At 38.5% G+C, this 26441-nt stretch overlaps 1 protein-coding gene across 1 annotated transcript in view; it reads right to left on the bottom strand.

The window, feature by feature from the left end:
- Positions 1-26441, bottom strand: part of LOC115218631 (post-GPI attachment to proteins factor 2-like) — a 152071-nt gene that overhangs the window by 5883 nt on the left and 119747 nt on the right. Inside the window, exons 2-3 of the mRNA XM_029788543.2 lie at positions 21063-21327; positions 14423-14526 (exon numbers count right to left, since the gene is read on the bottom strand). Coding sequence (XP_029644403.1) covers positions 14423-14526; positions 21063-21327 — 369 coding nt within the window. The remainder of the gene's footprint in view (positions 1-14422; positions 14527-21062; positions 21328-26441) is intronic.

The following is a 26441-nucleotide window of genomic DNA, read 5'->3' as shown; positions in this document are numbered from 1 at the left end:
ACCTTGCAGGACAGAAGACAAAAACCTGTCAAAAGGCTGAAGAATTCAGAAAAGTCAATGGCCATCCAAGTGCTGAGAGTGTGAGACCCTTAATCTTTGTTTAGGCATCTCTCTAAGAGAAGGAAAACGCTGGTGTGACTCCAGCAACTTCGCATCTAATAATATAGTCTGGTTCTTCCTCTTGGGCAAACGCATGCATTGCTTAGAGCAGTGGGATCGGTCCCATGCACAGTCCATTCTCACCTTAAAATATAATATAAATAAACAAATTTAAAAGAAAAAAATTGATGGTTTTTTTTCTCTTATGAGGTTTTTCATGTTAACTACTTGATAAATTCTTATGAAGATTTTATCCTATTTTTAAATTATACATATATATATATATATATATATATATATATATACACACACATACTAGCTTCAAAGGTGCCCTGTCGGGTGGCTTTTACCCTAGCTCTTGTGGAGGGGTCTTCATTAGGCCTTGGGCCCAACAATGACACTTCATGCATTGAGTACATATCAAATTTTATTAAACTTGACCCCTAATTTGCTGACTTGGAACTCATTGCAAAGCTGCATAATAAACAACATTCTTTGTCTTCCCATTAGGCAGGGTCAGTACAATTCTTTTTCTGCCTAGATTCTTTTTCTTTCTCTCTTTTTCTGTTGATTATTTTCAACCATCACCATCACCAGTACCACCACCACCACAACTGCTATACACACACCATTCAGACTTCTGACGCCACTACCATCAATACCCTTAACTTCGCAGCCTTCCCCTCCACCACCATCACAACTGTCTTTCACATCGCTTACTATCACTGTCATCCCTGGCTGCCTCGGCTACCACCACCACCACCACCATCATCATCACCATCGCCTCCACCTCTATCACAACTGCAGCTCATACTATTACTCTCACCCCTGCAAGAGGAATAGTAGAAGTATTATTGAATACGGAAAGAAGGGGTTAAAGTGTGACACATTGACACACACAAATTCGTTTTGGCCTTTATTATATATATATATATATATCATCATCATCGTTTAATGTCCGTTTTCCATGCTAGCATGGGTTGGATGGTTTGACCAGGGTCTGGGAAGCCAGGAGGCTGCACCAGGCACCAGTCTGATCTGGCAGTGTTTCTACAGCTGGATGCCCTTCCTAACGCCAACCACTCTGTGAGTGTAGTGGGTACTTTTTACGTGGCAGGGGAAGGCTGGCAACAGCTACGATCGGATGGTGCCTTTTACGTGCCACCGGCACTGGCAACAGCCACATTCGAATGGTTCTTTTATGTGCCACCGGCACTGGTATCACAATTACAATTTCCATTGATTTTTTGATCGATTTTGATTTCACTTGCCTCAACAGGTCTTCGCAAGTAGAGTTTTGTGTCCCAAGGAGGAAAGGTATGCATAAGTGGACTGGCTACATCCCAGGTAAAGGAACTTATATATATCATCATTTAGCGTTCGTTTTCCATGCTAGCATGGGTTGGATGGTTCAACTGGGGTCTGTGAAGCCGGAAGGCCGCATCAGGCTCAGTCAGATCTGGCAGTGTTTCTACGGCTGGATGCCCTTCCTAACGCCAACCACTCCGTGGGTGTAGCGGGTGCTTTTTACGTGCCACCCGCACAGGTGCCAGAGCTAGTTAGCTAGATAGATAGATAGATGTGAAGAGAGAGTGTATACATTGGTAAATATTGTACTTGTGCATTATTTCCTCATACCTAAAGGTTTTGTCCGCCTGACATTACAATGGAACATCTTAATCAGCAGGTTTTGATATGAGGAAACAAATTTGTGTGTTTGTGTATTTAATATGATTCTGCTGAAGGTCAAAGAAGAGAATTAATTGTGATGCGGGGAGAGGTTTTCATCTGGGAGCCCCTCCAAAATTTACAGAATGTGAAAGTAAAATAATTAAAAAAAACATAACACCATCCCTTCCTCTTGCTTCAGACATTTGGCAAAAAGAAAAAACTGGTTTGGCTTCTGGCCAAGAGCGAAAAAAGACCGAAAACAAAATTAGGAATAAATAAATAAATAAATAAATGTACCACTATTAGAACAACTGGAACAAAGTGATAAATAAATCAAACAAGGTAACCGTAACATGGTCACTTGATCTGCTAGAAATAACAGCTAAATTTGCCTCAAATCACTAATCTACTTTAAAGAAACGATACATTAAACAGTGTAGTCCCAGGTATGTCATGTCTGACAAAAAGACAAAGAAAAAGGTGGAATGGTTATGGCTGGAATCCCTTTATTCACAGCTCTGTTTGATTAAAGTTGATGAGGGGCCACACAAAAACCAAACCATGGAATGAACCAACGAAGAAACTTGGATGCAGAACAGCTGGTTTGTTAGAATTAGTTGCCAAACTCCCTTAAATTATGTCCTACTCTCAAAGAGGAAAGAAACATGAAAAGATGGAGGATCTTCATGTATCATCATCATCGTTTAACGTCTGCTTTCCATGCTAGCATGGGTTGGACGATTTTGACTGAGGGCTGGCGAACCAGACTCTAGTCTTGATCTGGCAGAGTTTCTACAGCTGGATGCCCTTCCTAACGCCAACCACTCCGAGAGTGTAGTGGGTGCTTTTACGTGCCACCGGTACGGAGGCCAGTTAGCCACTCTGGCAACAATTACGCTCGGGGGTGTCTAAATTGCTTGATTAATGGGAGACCATCATTGAACTATCATACCAAGCAGCAGCCGAGAGTATTCTGCAGACATGTCTACCCTTCCTGTAGTTCTCAAGGCTGAAACTTTGAATTACATGTATAATCCATCTGGAAGGATTCTGTACAGTTTCCATCTACCCAAATCCACTTAGAAGACCAGTGGTTCTCAACCATTTTTTACCTATGGATTCCTTTGATTACTATTTTATGCTGGTGAACCCCCACCCCAGAGCCATTCAGTGTTTTCAAAACCTGTTTTATACACACTTCTTTCAGAATTCATACTTTGTTTTTGAAACATTTACTTTTGCAGATGTTAGCAACAAACACATTTTCCTTGGTTCAATCTTTCGACCGTTGAACTGTGTTAAGCATCGGAGAAAGAAACCCAGCTGTTTCTTGCAGTAAGTACATCTAATGCAAAGTCTTTTCATGGACCCTTAAAATAATACTGTGGATCCCTAATTTGCTGTCTCACTTGTGTGGACCACCAAAATCTTAAATGGACCCCAAAGAGCATATAAAACCTGGTGGAGAACCACTGACTTAGAAGATAAGGGTTGACTCAAGACTATAATCAAACATTTATCCAAGACGCCATGCAGTGGGATGGAACCTTGGACATCATGGTGCGAAAAGAAAACTTCTTAATCACTCAGCCATGACTGCACCCTACATTAGATAATGTAGTCCTCAATACACTGTTGGCTTCATTCATTGGATTTAAATCAATTACATAAACCCCAGGACACCTGTTATTGATCTCCGTTTAAAAAAAAAAAAAACTTGCACTCTGTCAGTTACAACAATGAGGGTTCCACTTGATCCAATCAATGGAACAGCCACCTCGTGAAATAAAGGCTGGCCCCTTCGAAATACGGGTACAACCCAATTTTTAGCAGCTGAGCGACATGAAATAAAGTGTCTTGCTCAACAACGCAACCCACTGCTTGGAATTGAACTCCTGATATTACAATCACGAACTGAACACCCTAACCACTAAGCCACACTGTTTATTAAGTGGCTGAATGAATTCATTTAGGGATTTATTCTGCCCCCTTTGGAAATACAAACACCACTAGTTAATCACGATGGTATTCACAAATACAAACTTATACCATGGGCTTCCACACAGTTTCCATCCACCAAAGTTCCCTCATAAGGCATTGATTGACCTAAGGCTGTGGTGGAAGAAACTTACCCGAGGTGCTGTGCAGTGGTATTGAACCAATGACCACAGATTTATGAGACCAACTTCTTTATACAACCAGGTCTGTTACAACTGCTCCACCTCTCTTCAAAACAAAACGAATAATACCTGAACACAGACACCACTTTTAATCAGAGGTGAGCACAACCAAGTCCTGCCTGGGGTTATACAACAACAGTCATTAAAGTATAGGCAATTTTGCAGCCTGGTAATAAAACCCATCATTCTTTCCCTCCCCCCACCCCACAGGGATAAATGCCGAAACATTCAATTCTTTAGTTTCAACAAACTGTAAAACCAAAACATAAAACACAGATTTCCTTCAATTCCAATGTTTAACTAAATATCTACGTTTATTACAGTTATATACTAATATTTTCCCAGGGCAAATTTGTGTGTGGGTGTATATACATATAAATATATATATATATGTATGTATGTATGTATGTATATAATCTCACACAGTTTATTTCCCTGCGTCCTAAGCACCACAAGAAGCAGAGGTAATGAAGATACTTAAATAATATAGAGATATATTACAAGGTCAAAAGTTATGGCTTTAGTTCAAATTCCAGAATCAATATTTCCTTCAGTTTTCCTTTTTACTTCTCAACCACTTCCCACGTTATTGCTGAGGTGGTGGGGATGGAATATACGAACCGTTATAATGTGCTAAAGTCTTATTCAAGAAATCTGGCTTCTTTGCTGAAGACACTTCACTTTAATATCCAATCCTCGACATTGTTCAAATGACCTTGCAAAAGACACTGACCTCTTCATCCACCTGGCTATGAATAGGTGGCATTTAATTAACTCTGGTGCCGCTGACCAATAATCAAAGATGAGCCATGTCATCCTCTGAGAGGGATTCTAGAATGACATTGTGCATCCAGCTGCTATGGCCCTACTCACTTATAAATACTCTAACACAGCAGCAACTGCACCTTCAATCATAGGTGTGCACAACCAGGATTGGCCTGGGGTTATACAAAGACAACTATTAAAGCAAATGCAATTTTGCAGCCTCGTCATAAAACCAGTTTGTGGGCTGAAAGCACTTTCTTGGTCTACGCCAGTGGTTCCAAACATTTTCCCTACCAAGGATCCCTTTTATTTAAATGAGCTTTCACACAAACCCCTTTTAATATGCTTATCCTTATATATATATATGTGTGTGTGTATACACACACACACATATAGGCATAGGGGTGGGTGTGTGGTAAGTAGCTAGCCTACCAACCACATGGTTCCGGGTTCAGTCCCACTGCGTGGCACCTTGGGCAAGTGTCTTCTACTATAGTCTCAGGCCAATCAAAGCCTTGTGAGTGGATTCGGTAGATGGAAACTGAAAGAAGCCCATCGTATATATATGTATGTATATATATATGTGTGTGTGTGTGTGTGTGTGTGTGTGTATGTTTGTGTGTCTGTGTTTGTCCCCCCAACATCGCCTGACAACCGATGCTGATGTGTTTACGTCCCTGTAACTTAGCGGTTCAGCAAAAGATACCGATAGAATAAGTACTAGGCTTACAAAGAATAAGTCCTGGGGTCGATTTGCTCGACTAAAGGTGGTGCTCCAGCATGGCCACAGTCAAAATGACTGAAACAAGTAAAAGAGTATATATATATATATCTGAAATTTTGAATGGATCTCCAGTACTCCATTTGTGGACCACCAGGGGTTTGCAGACCACAGGTTGGGAACCACTGGTCAAGAAGAAGAGGTACACACTCTCTGTTACTCTGGCTCAAAGACTTTTCTCCTTTTCCTCTCGGTAACATGCAAAAATATAATGGTAGTAACAGGCTTAACCCATAATCTATTTTACCATCTGGCCATTGTGTGCCTTTAACTCCCGAGGGACAGATGGTGAAAAGGGTCATGGGAACTACTGCTTCCCCAGATAAAGCAATAAGATAACACTGACTCTGTCGGCAGCCACCTACGCTGAAGGGGTTAAACTCACTGCCTCTGATTTCCGTGCAGTCAAAACTTCTCCATCGTCACATAAGGCTTGAATCTTGTCAGTCTCCTCATCTTGCCATTCTTTTTTCTTTTACATGTTTCAGTCATTTGACTGCGGCCATGCTGGAGCACCGTCTTTTGTAAGCTTAGTACTTATTCTATTGGTCTCTTTTGCTGAACTGCTAAGTTACAGGGATGTAAACACACCAACATCGGTTGTTAAGTGATGGTGTGTGGACAAACACAGACACACACATATATATACACATTTACTCTTTTACTTGTTTCAGTCATTTGACTGCGGCCATGCTGGAGCACTGCCTTTAGTCAAACAAATCGACCTCAAGACTTATTCTTGTAAGCCTAGTACTTATTCTATCGGTCTCTTTTGCCAAACTGCTAAGTTACGGGGATGTGAACACACCAACAATGATTGTCAAGTGATGATGGGAGGGGGTCAAACACAGCCACACAAACACACATAAATACATGACGGGCTTCTTTCAGTTTCCGTCTACCAAATCCACTCACAAGACTTGGGTCAGCCCAAGGCTATAGTAAAAACACTTGTTCAAGGTGCCATGCAGTGGGACTGAACCCGGAACCATGTGGTTGGGAAGCAAGCTTCTTACCACACAGCTACTCCTGTCTTCAAAGACTCTTGACCTCTAACTCACCTCTAAATGAAGCAGTTTCTGTATCTTTTTAATGACTGAGAACTTAACGACCCCTCCCTCACTGCTCCCCACCACCAACCAATACCATTCTACCACACACACACGCACATATTTCTTCTTATGATTATTACTCTCTGCAATAAAATGTGCTTCATTTCCGACTAATCAGAGATAATTAAGTAGATAACTAATATAATTCTCCATTCTACAGTTCTATATTTAAGAGGTGAGGAATTATTAACATTATTTACATTTGATGGATATTTGTCCTCATCTTATTTGTTGTTACCACAACGTTTCGGCTGATGTACCCTCCAGCCTTCATCAGGTGTCTTGGGGAAATTTCAAACCTGGGTTCTCATTCCTAAAGTATTTTTCTGATGTTACTACTACTACTATTATCATTATTATTATTATTATTATTATTGTTTAGGTCACTGCCTGGAATCGAACTCGAAATTTTGGGGTTAGTAGCCCATGCTCTTAACCACTACGCCATATGCAGTTAAGAGCACAGGCTACTAACCCCAAGATTCCAAGTTCGATTCCAGGCAGTGACCTGAAAGATAATAATAATAATAACATCGGAAAAATACTTTAGGAATGAGAACCCAAGTTTAAAATTCCCCTTGGACACTTGATGAAGGCTGGAGAGTACATCTGCCAAAATGTTGTGTTAACAACAAACAAGATGAGGACAAATATCATCTTCTTTGTTGTTAACACAACGTTTCAGTTGATGTACCTTCCAGCCTTCATCAGGTGTGTCCATTGAAGTCTAATGTCGGCGCTGTACCAATTAGATAATACAGTTCTTTAAGAGATGAGGAATCATGCACAGCAGGAGAGGTAAACGATGTCATTGAGAATCACAAAATCTCTAAGCTCAGCAGCTTCCTGAACAGGATCTTGTCCTTTTGGTTCCTAACTAAAAAGAATCTCTAATAATAGCACAAGGCCAGCAATTTTAAGGTTGTTGGGGTGGGGTTGGTTGATCACATTGACCCCCAGTGCTTAACTGGTACTTATTTTATTGACCCTGGAAGTGATGAAACACAAAGTAAACCTTGGTAGAATTTGAACTCAGAATGTAGACGTAGAATGGCAGAAGAAATGCTGCCAAGTATTTTGTCATCAATTCTTCCGGTTCATTGCCTTAAAAGGATTTCTAAAAGCAACATAGAATATTCTTGTTCCACTGCTTCTATGAGTAGGGATCATAAACAACATCCACTTATGAGGGCGTGATAACTTTGAAAAGCACCATGACGTGTGTGTGTGTGTGTGAGTGAGTGTGTGTGTGTGTGTGTGAGTGAGTGTGTGTGTGAGTGTACATGTGTGTTTTTAAATCTTGACAATTTTTTTTCTCCACATGTGCATGGAGTATTTGACAACACATTCCATTAAAATGAGAAGGAACTATTGCATAAGACTGACATATTCCACGAGAATTAATGTAAGATTCCATTTACAAATGAAACTGTACCAAGGTTTCTTCGTTCCACACACACACACACACACACACACACACACACACTTAGATTTACAATTAATACTAAGAAGCTTTTATCAGTTAAAAGATATTTTTATTTTGTTTAATCTTAAATATTTTTTTAATGCTAAAATATAAAATAGCAAAAAAAAAAAACCAAAAAAAGACACAAAAAGTCTAATAAACTAACGAGTTTCTGATAGCTGAGGTAAGGGAGATGTTAGCAGTTTATAGGTTTGTAACTAAGCAAATAATAATAATAATAATAATAATAATAATAAATGATGATAATAGATGATGATGATAATGATGCTGTTGATAATAATGATGATGATGATGATAATTTACAGTATCAGCATTATAAGCTAAATAAAAGAGGAGTGAATTGAAACTATATTTGAATTTAAAAAACCTGCAAAATAACCAACTAGAATTTATATTAAAATGTAAAAAACAAAAAAAAAATTGTAGCTTATCAGATTATAGAAAGATAAATTATTACATGATAAAAATGAGTATTAGACTAAGTTGGTGAGAATCTGGAATTAGATGACAAGTGAGAAGAGAGATTTGGTGATGTGCATGCGTGCGTGTTTGTGTGTGTGTGTGTGTGTGTGTGTGCGCGTGCGCTATGATTAGAAGAATTATGTAATATTTCTCATCTTGTATCTTTTACTTGTTTCAATCATTTGGACTGTGGCCATGCTGGGGCACTGCCTTGAAGGGTTCTAGTCGAATGAATTGACCCCAGGACTTATTTTTAAGCCTGGTACATATTCTCTCTTTCTCTTTGGCTGAACCATTAAATTACAAGGATGTAAACAAACCCACACTGGTTGCCAAGCGGTGGTGGGTCACAAACACACACACGATGAGCTTCTTTCAATCTATCAAATCCACTTACAAGGCTTTGGTTGGCCTGGACAACCAGTGTTGGTTTGTTTATATCACCATAACCTAGCATTTTGGTAAAAGAGAGCAATACAAGAAGTATTAGACTAACGAATAAGAGCTGGGGTCAATTTTTTGACTAAAACCATTCAAAGTGGCACTCCAGCATGGCCACAGTTTAATGAGTGAAACAAATGATAAAAGGTGTGTGTGTGTGTGTGTGCGTGCGTATCATCATTTTAATGCCCTCTTTTCCATGCTTGCGTGGGTCCAAAGGAATTTTTGTTGAGGTAAATTTTCTACATCTGGATGTCCTTCCTGTCACCAAAGTTTATTCCAAGCAAGGAAATATTTCCCTATGGGCAGACATGTTTCCACAGAATATTGGAAAGGAAAGATATTCATTTACAACAACCATGTGTTGTCAAGACAAAGATACACACACACACACACACACAAAGGGCTTCTTTCAGTTTCTGTTTACCAAATCCACTGACAAGGCTTTGGTCAGCCCAGGGCTATTGTAGAAAAGCCACACAGCTATGCCTGCACCTCTAACTACAACCTCATCTATTCATGTGTGAAAACACTTGATATTTTGATGAATGAGATCTCAAGCTCTTTGGGGAAGTAAAACATTTTATTACAACCTTTTATAAATTTGAACAAAAGATTCAAATCGGTGAATTCTTAAAACACAATTCATTGAGGAGTTTCCAACAAGTAACCACCTAAAACAGTATATTTCCTACACATAATGGTCATTAAATTTTAAAAAAAGCACTCATTTATTCATCCACACAAAGCCTCCATCAACAATGGCCACTTTCCTTGATTATGTGTGTTACACAAATGATACTGGAAAATGTAGGGTGTCTTTACTTGTGAATAGACGAAACTACGACACACTCGGTGTATCGCAATTGAATAAAAACATTTTCTAACAGATTTTTTGGCAACCAATAAAATCTTGATGTACAGTTAATTGGTCATATGCCAAGGTGTTGGCAGGAATTTTTGCTAACTCTACCCAGCCTTCCTTTCATTTCTTCTACCCCAGGGCCTAACCCAACACACCTTGTCATCCCACCATCTTTATCTCTCTTTCCAATTCCACACTGCTTAATTCCATCCGCTCTTGCATAATGTGGCCAGCCATGTATCTCCTCTGCAGCGAGAAACCTGTTCTGGCCCTTTTCTTCATACCTTTACTTCCCATCACCTACTGTGAGGCTGCCTCCTCATCTACTATAGTCCTACTTAGATAATGAGGACTTTAATCTGGCAAGCTACGTGGTGATCTCACAAGACGTGCTGGTGTCATGAAAAAGCACCTAGTACACTCTGTAGAGTTGTTGCAATGAAGAAGAGCATCCAGCCATAGAAACCATATAAAACAGACAATGGAGTTTTCTGGGCCATAGGAACCAGACAAGCTGTCCAACCCATGCCAGCATGGAAGATGGACAGAGTATCTGGGTGTCAATCTGAGGACAGTGCAGAGTATTCAGAAAGAGCTGGATGAGTCTAATGGTGGCTACAAAAGTACGGCAGCTTCGAAAACTCACTCTGATCGTTCTGATAAAAAAATAACTCCTGAATCTGTTGGTGAGATCCTGGTCATGATTGACAATGACCCCTCCAAGTCAATCAGGTCCATCACCAAGGACATGGAAGTGCCTCAGTTTCTTATCAGGCAAAAGAGGTGCATGAAGACATTCGGTATTCTTCATACAAGATGAGAAAGGACCAGTTTTTGCCCCAAGCAATCAAAGAGAAGAGAAAAGACTGTGCAACAAAGCTTTTGAACAGACTCAAGCATCCCTTTCAACTGAACATGCTTTGGTTTTTCTCAGGCAAGAAAACTTTCTGCCAAGATCAGATGGTGAACACACAGAACAACCTTTGGTTTGCCATGTCCCCAAAACATGTACTAAGACTGATAAAGATCAAACATCCGGTAAACATCATGGTGTTTGGAGTGATCACTAGTAATGGCGATGTCATGCCTCCATTCATCTTCTCAACACATCAAGTGCCTGGAGGAGGTAGTACTGCTCTGGTTGAAAAGGGTGGCTGCTGGAAGAATCTATGTCTGGCAACGGGACTCTGCACCATCCCACACAAGCAGGAAAACCCAGTCACGGCTGTCAGACAATTTCTGCAACCACATCAACCCTAACATCTCGCCACCTAACTCCCTAGACTGTAACCCCTTTGATTATAAGTGTGGGGTGCAGTTGAGCAAGAGACCAACAAAACTCCTTGTAACACCAAAGATGAAGGCAAAGATTATGGCAGCATTCACCAACTTAAACAAGGTGACCGTCCAGAAGAGTTGAAGGAGATTCCAAAGTTGTCTGGAGGTTGCGGTTGGAGCCAATGGCGATTTTATTGAATAAATTTACTCTTTAGTATTCCAAGATATTTTTTATGAAATTTTGGTAAATATATCTGTTAAAATGAGATGTCAGTGCTATTTTCATTTTTGCATAATTTAGACAACAATTTATTCACTGCACCTTGTGTGTGTATATATATATATATATATATATATATATATGTATGAGCGCACTGTAAGTATAACAATGGGATAAAAATGATATATTTAAAAATGTATATGTATAAATATATAAATACACACACACAAACACACTCACACACGCATACATAAACATATAACTATGAATATTTATCTGTCTATCATATATATATATATAATATATATATATATATAAAATCAATACGTGTAGTAGAAGTTATATGAATTATTGCATAATTTTGCACTTTTAAAAAAAAATGATTTATTGATGTAATCATATTTTCACTGTGTCATTAATAAGAATTTTACGCACCCATAAATTATCTCTCTCTTTCTCTCTCCCCCTCACACACACGTGCACAAAATGGTTATCTAATAAGATTAGCTTTATCTGATATTTGCTATATTTATTTTATGTTCATCAATGACTTTTGTTTTACTTCGAATACGCCTCTTACTTTAATGTAATTCTTAAAAAAAATATAACAAAAACTATCTTATCTTTCAATAATTAATCTTTTGAATGTTTCATCCCAGAGTATTTCTGTTCTTCAGCACTTGTGATACATGAAGTAGCCTCACAAACACAGTTTTATCGGGAGTAAAATTGAGCATTAAACAGTTATTGTACTCATTCATAGCCATAAAGTGGATGACTTTATTGTACATTTTAGTAAGTGGATATATATACATAAATACTATTCTTTAACTGGTATCTCTCTCTCTCTCTCTCTCTCTCTCTATATATATATATATATATATATCACCGTGACCGACCAAGCTATCAGATGTTGCTACACATCGCTGGTTACAATGCGCTTCGCATTGTTTTAGCCTTCAAATGACGCCACCCCGCTGGCTAAGCGAGCAGGCCAACAGAAGAAAGAATGAAAGAAAGTTGTGGCGAAAGAGTACAGCAGGGATTGCCACCACCCTGCCGGAGCCCCGTGGAGCTTTAGGTGTTTTCGCTCAATAAACACTCACAACACCCGGTCTGGGAATCGAAACCGCGATCCTACAACCGCGAGTCCGCTACCCTAACCACTGGGCCATTGCGGCTCCACATATATATATATATGTGAGAGCAATAAGAAAATGGAGGGGATCAATTGGTGGTATTCATCAACTTTTAGACATTATATTATGTCAATTTATTTATTTATTTACTAAAAGGACAATTATAACAATATACATACATGTATAACATATTATACTTTACATATATAACATGTAAAATATGAAAATATCAGTAATTATTCAAATATAACACAGAGTAATAGAAATTGGGATAATATCTTACAGCTGTTTCAGCCAAGAGGCAAAAATACCCCATTCTACTTTTATCCCTCCAGTAGAATGAAGTAATTAGTAGATGGAAATAAGGTACTTGGCTGTTTCTCTAGGCTTCGTCAGAGATTTTAGAAAGTACATAAAGTTAAGTTATAAATATAAATACACACACATATACATACATATACATAAATATACATAAATACATATACCTGCACTTAAATGTACATGCATATTTACAGTAATGTACAACAAAATTCACATATAATAAACACATATGTAATATATAATAAAATCATCATCATTGTCATCATCACCATCCTTTAATATCCATTTTCCATGCTGGCATGTATACATACATACATACGTACACACACACACACACATACATATAGGAAGGGCATCCAGCTGTAAAAACAATGCCAAATCAGACTAGAGTGTTGTACAGCTCTCTCCAGCTTACCAGCTTTGGCCAAATCACCTGACCCATGTTAGAATGGACAACAAACGTTAAATGATGACAATGATGATATATATATATATAATAAATATATCTGTAATATATAATAAAAAACATTACATATATAATGTACAATACAGTTAGAGACTTGATGAGGTATGAAGAAAGACTATCAAGATTGCTTTGATGGTATCTACACCAGGCTTCACATAAGAGCCCAAAACATCACATGGTATGAGCACATGACCAAAAAAGAAATTGCTCCTGTCCCAGGAGGAATGTTCGCTAGTCTTTCAATCCATGGTATGTGTTGTGGCCAATAATATAAATACATTTCAGTGGTGATTGTCCTCTACTAGTGTGCAGGATACAACCTTCAATATGGCCAAGTGTCCAGTATAACAGTAGTGGTCAGCAAAGTGATAAAGTAAGTAGCCGAGTGAAATAAGTACTGGAGCTGAGGTCATTGGAGATGGGGCTCAAGCATTCCTGCTGTCCAAATACTGAAACAATTAAAGAACATCTCAAGAGATCAAAGCTGAATTTTAGTTGGTGGTCAATTCCACAGAATTGATCCCAGCAGAATTGGTCGTCAGTCCCAACAGAATTAGTTATTGATCCACCAGAATTGACTATTAATCCTAGCAGAATTGGTAATCAAAATCTCTACCAATGTCACAAATGTATTTCTGAAGTCAATTTAATTGAGAAATTTTTGAGGCTTTAGCAAAAGCCAGTCCCCTATCAAAGTCCCCACCCCCAAAAAAACAATCTGTAACAGTTCCCAAGAACATAAGAGCACAGGTTTAAGAATATTCTTTTAATACTACACTCTTGGCGTGGATGGCATTGGGAAGGGCATCCGGCTACAGAAACCATTCCAAATCAGACTGGAACCTGGTACAGCTCCCTAGCTTACCAGTTTGCAGTCAAACTGTCCAACCCATGCCAGCATGGAAAACGGATGCTAAATGAAGATGATGAATGTCCATACACATATTCACACATGCATCCACCTACTCACACACACATATATATATATATGTGTGTATACATATATGTACATACATATATATATGTATATATATATATATATATATACACACACACACACACACATACACATGTAGATGAAGCCAAACACACACACACACAGAACATTCAGTATAATATGCATAAATAATACTTACTGCTTCAGTGACCTTATCTCTGGTCCAGCGGAACAGGATAGTGTTTAATAACATGTAACATAAGGAGGTCGCCATAAACACGATGAATATTTTCTCATGGATGGCTGAAAATATTAATAGAAAACAGTGCCAGAGACGAGATATATATTGCAATAACTGCTTCTTTATCATCATCATCATCATCATTATTATTATTATCATTATCATTATTATTAAGGCAGTGAGCTGGCTAACATGCTGGACAAAATGTTTAGCTGTATTTTGTCTGTCTTTATGTTCTGAGTTCAAATTCTGCTGAGGTCGACTGTACCTTTCATCCTTTTGGAAGTTGATAAAATAAGTACTAGTTGAAGACCGGGGTCAATATAATCAACTTACCTCCTCCCCCGAAACCATTGGCCTCAAGCCATTTGAAACCATTATTAAAGGTAATCATTATTATTATTTCTTTACTACCCACAAGGGGCTAAGCACAGAGGGGACAAACAGGGACAGACAAAGGGATTAAGTCGATTACATCGACCCCAGTGCGTAACTGGTACTTATTTTATCGACCCCGAAAGGATGAAAGGCAAAGTCGACCTTGGTGGAATTTGAACTCAGAATGTAACGGCAGACAAAATACGGCTACGCATTTCGCCCGGCATGCTAACGGTTCTGCCAGCTCACTGCCTTAATAATAATAATAATAATAATAATAATAATAATAATAATAATAATAATAATAATAATAATTATTATTATTATTATTTTTATTATTAAGGTGCCAAGCTGGCAGAATTGTCCAGCACATCAGACAAAATGCTAAGCAGCATTTCTTCTGACTCTTTGTGTTTTGAGTTCAAATCCTGTTGAGGTCAACTTTGCTTTTCATCCTTTCAGAACCAAAAAGGTAAAGTACCAGTTAAATATTGGGGTCAACGTAATTGATTTGCCTCCTCCTCTCAAAATTGCTGGCCTCATGCTAATAATAATCATAATAATAATAATAATTCTTTCTAATTTTATTTTTGCTTTTATTTATCTGTGAATTTATATAAGTCGTTTATTTTGCATAATTTCAAAGACGTTAACCTGTCGTAATATGTCTTTGATCCTCTAATTTTAATACAACTATTTTGAAACCTCGTTTTGTGATACATTGTCCAATGTATGAATGGGTCCTGGTGGCAAAATATAAGGATTATTATAATGATTATCATCATCATCATAAGCAGTGGATGACAGAAATAACAGGGGCAGACAAAATGTCTCTTTATCTCTCATACATCAGATTCCACTGACACCAACTGCACCATTTGGTTTTGATAAAGTAAGCACCAGTTGCATACTGGGGTCATTTCAATCTCCTAGAACCCAACCCTTACAACTTTCTGATTTTCAGCCAAAAATTATGAAACATTTTTATTGTTTGTTTTATGCCCAGGTCATCTGTAATCAAGCGGAGTGAGCAACTCCTAGGACGAAAGGAGTTCCAGCCATGAGCGTCCTGTGAGGACATTGTCCAATGTAGACAGAAGACTTACTAGAGGAAAATTTGATTATGCAAAGCAGTGATTCTCACCTGGGGTCCATGTGGACTTTAGGGGTCCATAAAAGATTTTGTTGTTAAAGTTCCTATGTACAATAAATTACTTCTACTTCTGCAATACTCAAAATACTTAACAATTATTTTATACAATTCCTAATATTTAATTACAGAAACATTATAGGACTTTTTTTTTTCAATGTCGGGGTTCCAATAGAGCAAAATAGGAATCAAAGGGGTCCATCAGGCAAAAATGACAGGGAACCACTAAAGTTGAGGCCCTCTCATTGTTGATAACGGCAGCAAAGGATGTCACAATAAAGTATGCTAAGGTTTTTGTGAAATGAACTTCTGACTCTAATTAAGAGAGGAAACCAATTTGAAGTGAAATGCCAATAACGATGTTATAAACCAGCGTTTCCTAATGATATCCAGCAGCACACAGACAGCAACTCAGGTGGCACATTGGAGGAGAAAGGATCCCCCCTCGTTGCTGTTGAAATTCAAGTGCAGTGTTAATAGACTTGTACACTGTTCTTATTATCAATTTATCATTTGTATGTTCCGCACCATTGAAGCCCCTCTCTGCACTTTATGTTTTCCTTCATCTCCTTCAATATCATTCAAAACATCCATCAGTTCCCCAATGGCCATTTAGCTCTTTATCATTTAATCTGGCCACATCCCACCCAAATATTCTATTGTTTTATGATAAAACTGATCAGATCCAATCTCTCACACCTACCCTACAATGTCATTCTAAAAATATACAAACACACCATTGAAATCTTGAAGTCAGAAGACAAAGAAATCTGAATGCTGGGGTTAAATGAGTGTGGACTTGATACAGGGAAATAATAAAAATTATATTTGCATTATGTGAAAAATACAAAGTAAAGTTCCAAATATATCTTCATAATTAAGACGCATTTATTGAATAAACAAATAAGTACTTCATTTTTTGTGGTCTAAATTATTATATCTATAGGCTAAAATGTATATAAAGACATTTATTTTGGTTTTATGCACTAACTGTACCAAATTATTTTTATTTACTTAAAAGTAAGTTGCAATTAAAGCAAAAAAAAAAATGTTTAAAAACCACTGAAGTTATAATAATATAATAATAATGAAATTATTATATACAGTGCTCAGGTGCACCACAACTTGTCAAAAGTGTGTATAAAGCACATGCAATAATGTACAAATGTCTGGGAAGCGAACAGTGTATGAGTCTGATACATGGTTGCGTGTGTATGGAGGGGAGAAAATCAGGTGTAGTGTTGGCGAATCTCAGGAAGCATGGAAGTTTTGAAGGATGCAGTGCTCCGACAACTAACGACTGATGCTGGCAGTTTGTTCCATGCTTCAGCAACTCTTGGTGTGAAAAAATGTTTCTATCAGTTTCTACATGTCCCATATACAAACGAATGAGAGAACCATTGTCTAAAATTATTTAATCAACAATGGGAATAACAGCAACCATTGCACACCAGAAGTTGATTTTATTGCTGAATTCTGGATCAGTGCCCCGTAACCGGTGTGCCACAGCACACTGAAGTGCCATGAGACGATGCTAGACGTGCCACAGAGTAAGCTGAATATAATCTTTTCCCTATACTTTTAGTTATATTTGTAGTTCAGGTGTCCCACAGGTGAAAAAAGGTTGCAAAGCACCGTTCTAGACATGATTGGTCAGACCCATGATTTAAGGCATTCCAGATGTGACAATCACACCTTTATTCAAGCAGTACTACACTGTTCAGTACTACACTATCCAATGTGTCCTTTCCTCTTCTTGTCAAACAGGATGAAAGATGACTGCTATTTCTAGCAGGATGAAAGAGAAAGGATATAAACTCCTTCCTTGGCTCAATATCTGAAAGGAAAGACATGGGGGGGGGGATTGTTATTTTGATAGAATGAAAATAAAATCCCTTCTAAAAATTTCATCATTAGGATGAACAAAAACAAAATTTAAAAAAAATTATCTTTCATTTTTCACTTGTTTCTTTCAGTCATTGAGCTGTGGCCATGCTGGGGCCACAAGCTACAAAATAGTGCATAAAATGGCAGAGAAAGGAAAACTTTTTACTGATGGCAACTTCATCAAAGGGTGTATGATGGAAGCAGCAAATGTCCTGTGAAAGCTGATTTGCTTGAAACTATCAGCCTTTCAGCAAGTTCAGCTATGCGGAGAACAGAAGAACTTGGAGAGAACATAGTGCCACAGATATGTGAGAAAGCTAGGAACTTCTTGTGGTATTTTCTGGCACTGGATAAGTCTACTGATCTCTCGTGTTTATTCATGGTTTCATTTGGTCTTTCAGATCACAGAAGAGTTGGCATCTGTTGGCAGCATGCATGGAACAACAACTGGAGAAGACCATTTTCATGGAAGTGCAGAAAACTTTGCAAGGCTATAAACCTTTAGTGGAATCAGCTTCGATGTGTTACAGTTGATGGAGGTAAAAACATGGTTGGAGTGGGCACAGGTCTGGTGGGGCACATCAGGACTTAGCTGGAAGACCTTCAACTCCCAGGTGCTCTGTTTATATGTGGCATTATGCACCAGCAAGCTCTCAGTAGGAGAGACATATTTCTTGCATACTGAAACCAGTCGTTTCTGCAGTGAACTTCATTCGGAGTCAAGCACTTAATCCCCGTCAGTTCCAGGCTTTTCTTGAAGAAATTGATTCTGACTTCTGTGACTTGCCGTATCACATAGCAGTGAGGAGGCTCAGCTGCAGTAAAGTCCTGTTTTGTTTTTATAAGCTCTGAAGAGAAATAAATATTTTTCTCACCGAAAAGGATAGGGCTGATCCACTTCTTTCGGATCCTACCTGGCTGTCAGAGTTATCATATTTGGTTGGCATCGCATCCCATATGAACTTGAAACTTCAAGGAAAGGATAACCTTGTCTACAGAATCATCAAAGAATTTTAGAGAAACCTAGAATTATTTAAAGCACAACCGGAAGGAAGAAAATCATTTCATTTTCAGTGTTTTAAAGAGGTTCGCACTGGAATTGCAGAAGATGTCAAACTTGAGTTTCTGAAGAAGATTATTTGTGACTTAAATAAGAATATTTTGGAGAGATTTTCACATCTCAACAGAATCAAGAGTGATATTCTTCTGTTCCAGAATCCATTTGATTGTAACCTTCAAGACGTGCCAATCAAACTACAGTTGGTGGTCATTGATTTGCAAGCAAATGACTTGTTGAAAGAGAAGCACAGAGAAGGAAAGCTTGTTGAATTCTATCGCTGCTTCCCCGATGATGAGTTTTCAAATTTGAAGAAATTTGCCTCTGGCATGGCATCAGTGTTTGGAACAACTTATGTCTGTGAAGTCAGCACATCAAATGACATTGACTGATGAACAATTGAAAGCAATTCTCTTGGTTGGATGCAGCAATTCCAAAACAAACACCAGTTTCACAAATCTCACCAACCATTTTTGCTGCTCAGTTTGTGAGTTTCGGATATGTGCACCCTGGGTGTGATGTAATTATTGCTAACGTCACCTTCTTTGATAACTTTTTGGTAAATAAATATGTTGGATGTCTTTGTCTTTTGTGTAATCACTGTGTTGTATTGAACAAAATGATTATGCGGCCCATGCTCGTCATTCTTGCAGGTATCTGGCCCTGTGTGGAAAAAGTTTGGAGACCCCTGGTCTAACGCAAGCCAGCATGGAAAGCAGATGCTTGATGATGATGATGATATATGATGTGTGTGTGTGTGTTGTGTTGTGTTTGTCCCCCCACCACTGGTTTGGATTAGTTTATATCCCCATAATTTGGTGATTCAGCAGAAGACCAAGGGAATAGAAAGAGAGTTAGGGGTCAGTTCCGGGCCAGAGCGATTTGTATAATTAAAGAGAAAAAAATGCAATGAAAGTAACAGTGATACCAGCCAAGGGAAATTACTCAGGGGTGGGCAGAACATCCCGCTATAGAACAATATCCCTAAAAAACATACCCGTCCCAGACATTAAACATAGAATAACAAAATAAAAACAAAAACGAATGTGGTACAGAAAACGGATGGATTCGGGGAATCAAGAACAAAACTCAAACTATTTATACTATTAAGTTGTTATTATTGACATAATTAAAATGATTAAGCTTATTTATAAGAGAAGGCACAACCGTGGTTGAGTTGTTAAGTAGTTTGGTTCCAGTCCAATGCCACTGTACAGGAATTTGGGTAAATGTGTTTCTTTTACTACTGATTCAGGCTGAACAAGATCTTGTGCATGTGTGTATGTGTGTGTGTGTGTATGTATGTGTGTGTATGCGCGTGTGTGTGTGTGTGTGTGTGTGTGTGTGTGCATGTGTGTGTGTGTGTGTGTTGTCATTGAATATTTGTGCTCCATGCAGTCAAATGACTGAAATAAGTAAAAGAATAAAGAGTTAGAATACAGCAGGATGCGACTAAATGCTCAAAGCTATCTAGGCTGATGCTCTGCCATTTCTGCCAACCCACAAGAAACGGTAAGCAAATTGCTACTAACCCTTTAGCATTCATGTTACTCTGCCAATTCTAAGGTTTATTTATTCCCATTGCTTTGAATTAATCTTGCATTATCTCCATAACTTCAAAATTTTGATGATGCGATTATATATTCTTAGAATGACATTGTAGGATAGGTGTGAGAGGTCAGATCTGGACAGTCTGAACATAAAACAGGGAGAATATTTGGGCCGGGTATGGACAGTTCAAATTCTAAAGGGTTAAATCACATCTCAAAAAAGGAAGGATGTCTATTGGGTGATGTGACCCTTGTAAGCCAAAAAAAAATGGAGGGTCACTTGTGGAATGTCTTTGATAATAGGCCTGATCAGTTGGAGGTGAACTGGTGCTAAACAATAATCCAAATCACCAATAACACAATCACTAACACTCCAACAATGGAAGTTCTGCTTAGTCATGTGACTTGTTAAAGAGAGTAACCAAATCTCCCTCATATCACATCTTGCTATCTTCAGAAAGATTCAGGGTGACCTTGGATTAAACAACAACAACAAAACAATCTCCTCCGTCATCAGGAAACAATAAAAGAATAAAACAAAAAAGAAAATAGTAAGCCATATTGATTTGTACTTACGGTAGTTTTCTTTATTAGAAATATATGTGACACCAATAAGACTTGAGTTTTCCATAATGTTCAACCAAAAATTCACCTTTATCAAAGTCAGAAATAAGCTCTGATGTTCTTTCTTGATACTTTGCAAGAAGCCTTTGTACATGTTGAAATACATGAAGGCCACTGCAAACCTGGGTGTACAGTGCAGCGCAATACATATCCGCCATAAATATCTCTGAGGGGTTATCCCAGTAACAGCACTTATAGAAGGTATGAAGTTTGTAACCTGAAAGGAGAGACAAAATAGCAAAGGATCAGTAAAAGGGTCCCGGGAAATTTATTACATTGAAATAGGAAAACATGAAGACAAATTACTAAAATACAGACGATACATCATCATCATCATCATTTAACGTCTGTTTCCCATGCTGGCATGGGTTGGATGGTTTGACATGGTGCTGGCCTACCGGGGAGCTGGCCAGACACCAATTGTCTGTTGTGGCATGGTTTCTATGACTTGTGTTTATTAGGGGAAAGTATAATCAACTCCAGTGCGATTTAAAATAGAAGAGAGAGACAGACAGACAAACGTAAATTTGATAAACAGATCAGATAGCCATATGAACCCAGTATTAACTTCTTGGCAAATATTTTAAGGGTACAGAGCTCTGGCCTTGGACAAAATACTTCACCTTCTTTATAATTAAAAAAGGGAAGAAGCACAGCCCAATTCATAGAACAACTTCTAAAAGTGGACTCTACCCTCAGAGTTTGTGGTATTGTGCCACCTCTGCCACACAACTTATTCGTCCCTACCCTTCCTGTCACCCATTCTTAGTCTACCTCATTGGTAAGAGTCCTTTCTCCACTGAACATCATCCACCTGGATTACTGCCAAGTCCATGTCTTTCCTGCAAGTGTGTGTTCAAGAAAGGCATTCATCAGTCACCAAGGATCCTGCTAAGATCTTGGCACAGTCCTACCCCTCACCATACATCAGAGGACCTGCAAAGGCCAAGGGCATGACCCATTCCTCTATGAGTCCTAATCCTTTAGCATTCAAATTAGTCTGTGAAATGTAATGCTTTTATATTGTTTTGAATTAATCATGCATCTTCTCGTAGCTTTGAGATTTCAAAGATGTGATTGTTCATGTTTAGGATGATATTGTAGGATAGGTGTGAGAGGCCAGATCTAGTCAGTCTGAACATAGAACAAGAAGCATATTTGGGCTGGATGGGGCCAATTCGAATACTAAAGTAATAAAGGGAGCTACAACTGTATTTGCTCACACAGTTTCTCCACTGGTCTTGGAGGATCTGTGAAGGTCACAAACAAGGTCCATTCCATCACCAGACTTACAGTGGCTATGGATACAGACCCTTCCTCCTCTGATAGGGCCTGGAAAGATATGAGAGTGTTTGAAGCAGAAAAGGCACCAAAGACAAGAACAGAAAAGAAGAAAAGAGCAGCAAACTGTCTTTTTTTTTTTTTTTTTGATAAAAGAAGTAATCCAGGAAGAAAACAAAAACAAAAAAAGAAAAAGTTGTCCATTTTTCTTTAATTATTTCCATCATCTTGTCGTCAGTGTAATTAATAAAATGACTAATTAAACACTGGTAAGGTAAGTAACAGTAGATGTATTGACAGTGAATCAGTGCATAGCTGCTGGGTTAAAGACGGTCTTTTTGCATGTCTTAGACTGATGTCATTACAAGAGTAGAAGAGAAAGAATAGACACAGAGACCCACTCACAGCATTGCATACACACACACACACATCTACAAACACAATACTCTCTCTCTCTCTTTCTCTGTATACATATGTGTGTATGTACACACACACACACACATATATATATATATGTATATATACAATCACATGTGTGTATATGCATGTACACAAATATTCGCATACATTCATACATATACATGCACACAAATACACACACAAACACACACACACACACACACACATGTCTATGAAATTATAGCAATACAATAAAATACATAAGCAGTAACATCGTCAATACACGGAGCAGAAACCAGAAGCCTCGTCAAGAGAAATACAGTCGGATTGTCTTGCTTTCTCTCCCCCCACACTTCTCTCCACGACGTTTACCTAGAGAGAAAGTGGGAGTCACAGATGAATACAAATATATATATATATATATATATATATATACAGAGAGAGAGAGAGAGAGAGAGAGAGTGTGTGTGTGTCACGCACACATTTTGAATCCTGTAAGAAGATAAATGTCATAGCAGAAAGTTGTCTTAGACAAATAATAAACTGGAAAAGAGAAAGAGGAGGAAAGAAAAGAGAGAGAGAGAGAGAGAGAGAGAGAGAGAGAGAGAGAGAGAGAGACGAACGGTAACCATGGTAAACCTCATACAAGAGAGTTATTCTGGTTATTGTTAACTCTTTCATTACAATATTGTGTTGTATCTTACTATACAGGGTGTGTGTGTGTATATATAAGAGAAAGACAAACAGACGTAGGAAGATAAGTAGGTAGACAGACAGATAGACACACACACCCTTACTGTATAAGCCCTCCTGGAGGATGTGTGCATGTGTGTATGTATGTATATATATATATTCACACACACACACATATATATACATGTGTGTATATATATATATATTCACACTCACACACACACATATATATATGTGTGTGTGAGTATATATATATACACTCCTTACTGTAGAGGCTGTATACATCAGTTTCAATTGTGAATATTCAGTTATTCAATCAACTGGACCAGCTAATTTGTAAATTAATGCCTCGTAACTGGCTGAGTATTCCACAGACACATCATGCAGCCTTAACATAAATCCCCGACCAGAATCTGTGTGACAAAATACAGGAGCAGGCTGACCCACCAAACCACAACACGTACAATCGATCTAACAGGCTTCCACACATTATCCATTTACCTCGATTTAACTCATAATGCTAGAGGTGGCCGGAAACTATGGTAAAAGAGACTCACCCAAGATGCCGTGCACCGGTTTTGAACTTGTGACCTCGTGATGGAAGCTATTTGGCTAATCTTGCACACCTGCCTAGCACTATACACCTTGTTACAGAAGCTGTATACGCATAATAAATCTTGCTAAGCACATTGCAAACGCCTGTGTTTCCTAGTTAACGGTTGGCACGACTGACATCGAGACGACTTATAGTCGAGAGACAATGATGTTTGCAAGCTTTGTTGAAGAGAGAGAATGAAATGAAGAAGCAAAAGGTAAAGAACTGATGCGACCCATTGAAGAGCACGGAATGGTTAAAGAATCCCCGTAAGATGACCTTTTAAACTGCTGCAATGCAACAACAACAACAACAGCTGCAGGACCGTATTTAATGGAATAGAATAAAATTTCTAAACTGAAGTATTATACATCTTCTAGTTTAAGAGGTACTGCGGTATATGTCTATCATTTTACACGTGCGTGTGCTTATATGTATATATATTATACATACACCCACACACACACAAATATACTCATACACACATACATACATGCATGCATACACAGACATGCACAAATACATATATATGTATTTGAGTTGCCTTGATAGATCACTAGCCACTACACACATTTTTTTCTCTCCGTGTTTCTTTCTGTGTCCCTTTCTGTCGAAGAACTTAGGCTCGAAACGTAAAAGACTTTTTCTATTCCTGAGCGTTATACTAATACATCTGTTTGTTTTGTACACCACCCGTCTTCGTCTTTTGTTTTTTTCGTAAACTCTCCCTATATATATATAGATACATAAACATAAATATTTACTTATATACATATACATATTATACATACACATGTATATATACACACACACGTGTGTGTATGCATATATTATTTGTGTGTGTGTGTCGAGAGAGAGATTGAGAGAGAGGGGGAGAGAGAGAGTATTGTTGTCATTTACTGGCAAGTTGGTCTAATAATAATAATAATAATAATAATAATAATTGTGTACAGTGCTCAGGTGCACTACAACTCATCTAAAGTGTATATATAATCAGGTGTAGTTTCGACGGATTTCGGGAAGCATGAGGGCCTTAAAGGATGCAGTGTCATGGCAGTCGACAACTGACGCTGGGGCAGTTTATTCCATGCTTCAGCAACTCTGAGCATGAAAAAATGTTTCCGAAAGTCATGGGAGCTGTATTGTTTTCTGACTTTGTAGGCATGTCCACGTGTGTTAGACACATGGAGATCAAAAAGGTGTTCAGTGTTGTTGTTGGTGAGGTGGTTGATAACTTTGTGGGTGTTTACCAAGTCCGTCGCCAAACGCCGGAGCTTCAGTGAATCCATGCCCAGGGAAACAAGGCGCTCAGAATATGGTAGGTGTCTGATGGAGGGTATGCGTTTGGGACCAATGCTATGTACTTCGTTGGTCAATTCAACAGAAGCTGCTGCTTAAAAAAAATCTCACTTCCCTATAGAAAAAGACACTTGGTCAAGGTGCTGTGCAGTGAGATTGAACCCCAGACCATATGCTGGGAAGTAAACTTCTTATCACAGACACACTTGCACTCATTATCTAAATTGGTTTCAAATTTTGGCACAAGGCCAGCAATTTCGAGAGGAGGGGGGTAATTCAAATAGATGAACCTCAGTGTTCAACTGTTACTTATTTTATCGGCCCTGAAAGGATGAAAAGGAAAGTTGGCTTCGAGGGAATTTGAACTCAGAACGTATAGACGGAAGAGTTGTTGCTAAGCATTTTACTTGGCACGCTTAATGATTCTGCCAGCTCACTACCCAGCACCTGATATATATATATGATAAACCAAACCCATTCACAAGGCTTTGGCTGACTGAGGGCTTTAGTATGAGACACTTGCTGAAGGTGCTGCACAGTGGGACTGAACTGAAGACCACATGAGTTCAGTCTCCCTGGGACCCATGCCATAAGAAGCTCACTTCCCAATTGTGTTGGGAAGCAAGCTTCTCAACCACAAAAAAGATGGGGTTAATGTAGGTGGGACACCTTTGTTCAAAGGAGCTAAACAACATGAGGGAATGCAACAGATGATGTCTGATGAAGAAAAACAAAAACACTTTTTTGTCACCTTTGGTGACAGTTTATATCTCTTTAATCCAAATCCTAAATTCACCATTGACAACATTTATCTTGATCAATATGACATCCACACTTCTCAAAAGTACAAAATCTTGTTTCCATAATTATGGCTGTGTGGTAAGAAGCTTGCTTCCCAACCTCATGGTCCCGAGTTCAATCTCATGGCATTGTGCCTTAGACAAGTATCTCCTACCGCAGCCTCAGGCCAACCGAAGCTTTGCGAATGGATTTGGTAGGTAGAAGCTGAAAGAAACCTGTTATATATCTTTTATCTTTTACAGGGTTCAGCCAGAGGCTGAGGC

The sequence above is a fragment of the Octopus sinensis genome, linkage group LG13 (genome assembly GCF_006345805.1).
Source record: "Octopus sinensis linkage group LG13, ASM634580v1, whole genome shotgun sequence".
Classification (NCBI taxonomy): domain Eukaryota; kingdom Metazoa; phylum Mollusca; class Cephalopoda; order Octopoda; family Octopodidae; genus Octopus; species Octopus sinensis.
Note: the sequence above shows the minus strand (reverse complement) of the source record. Positions and strands in the feature narration are given on the sequence as shown.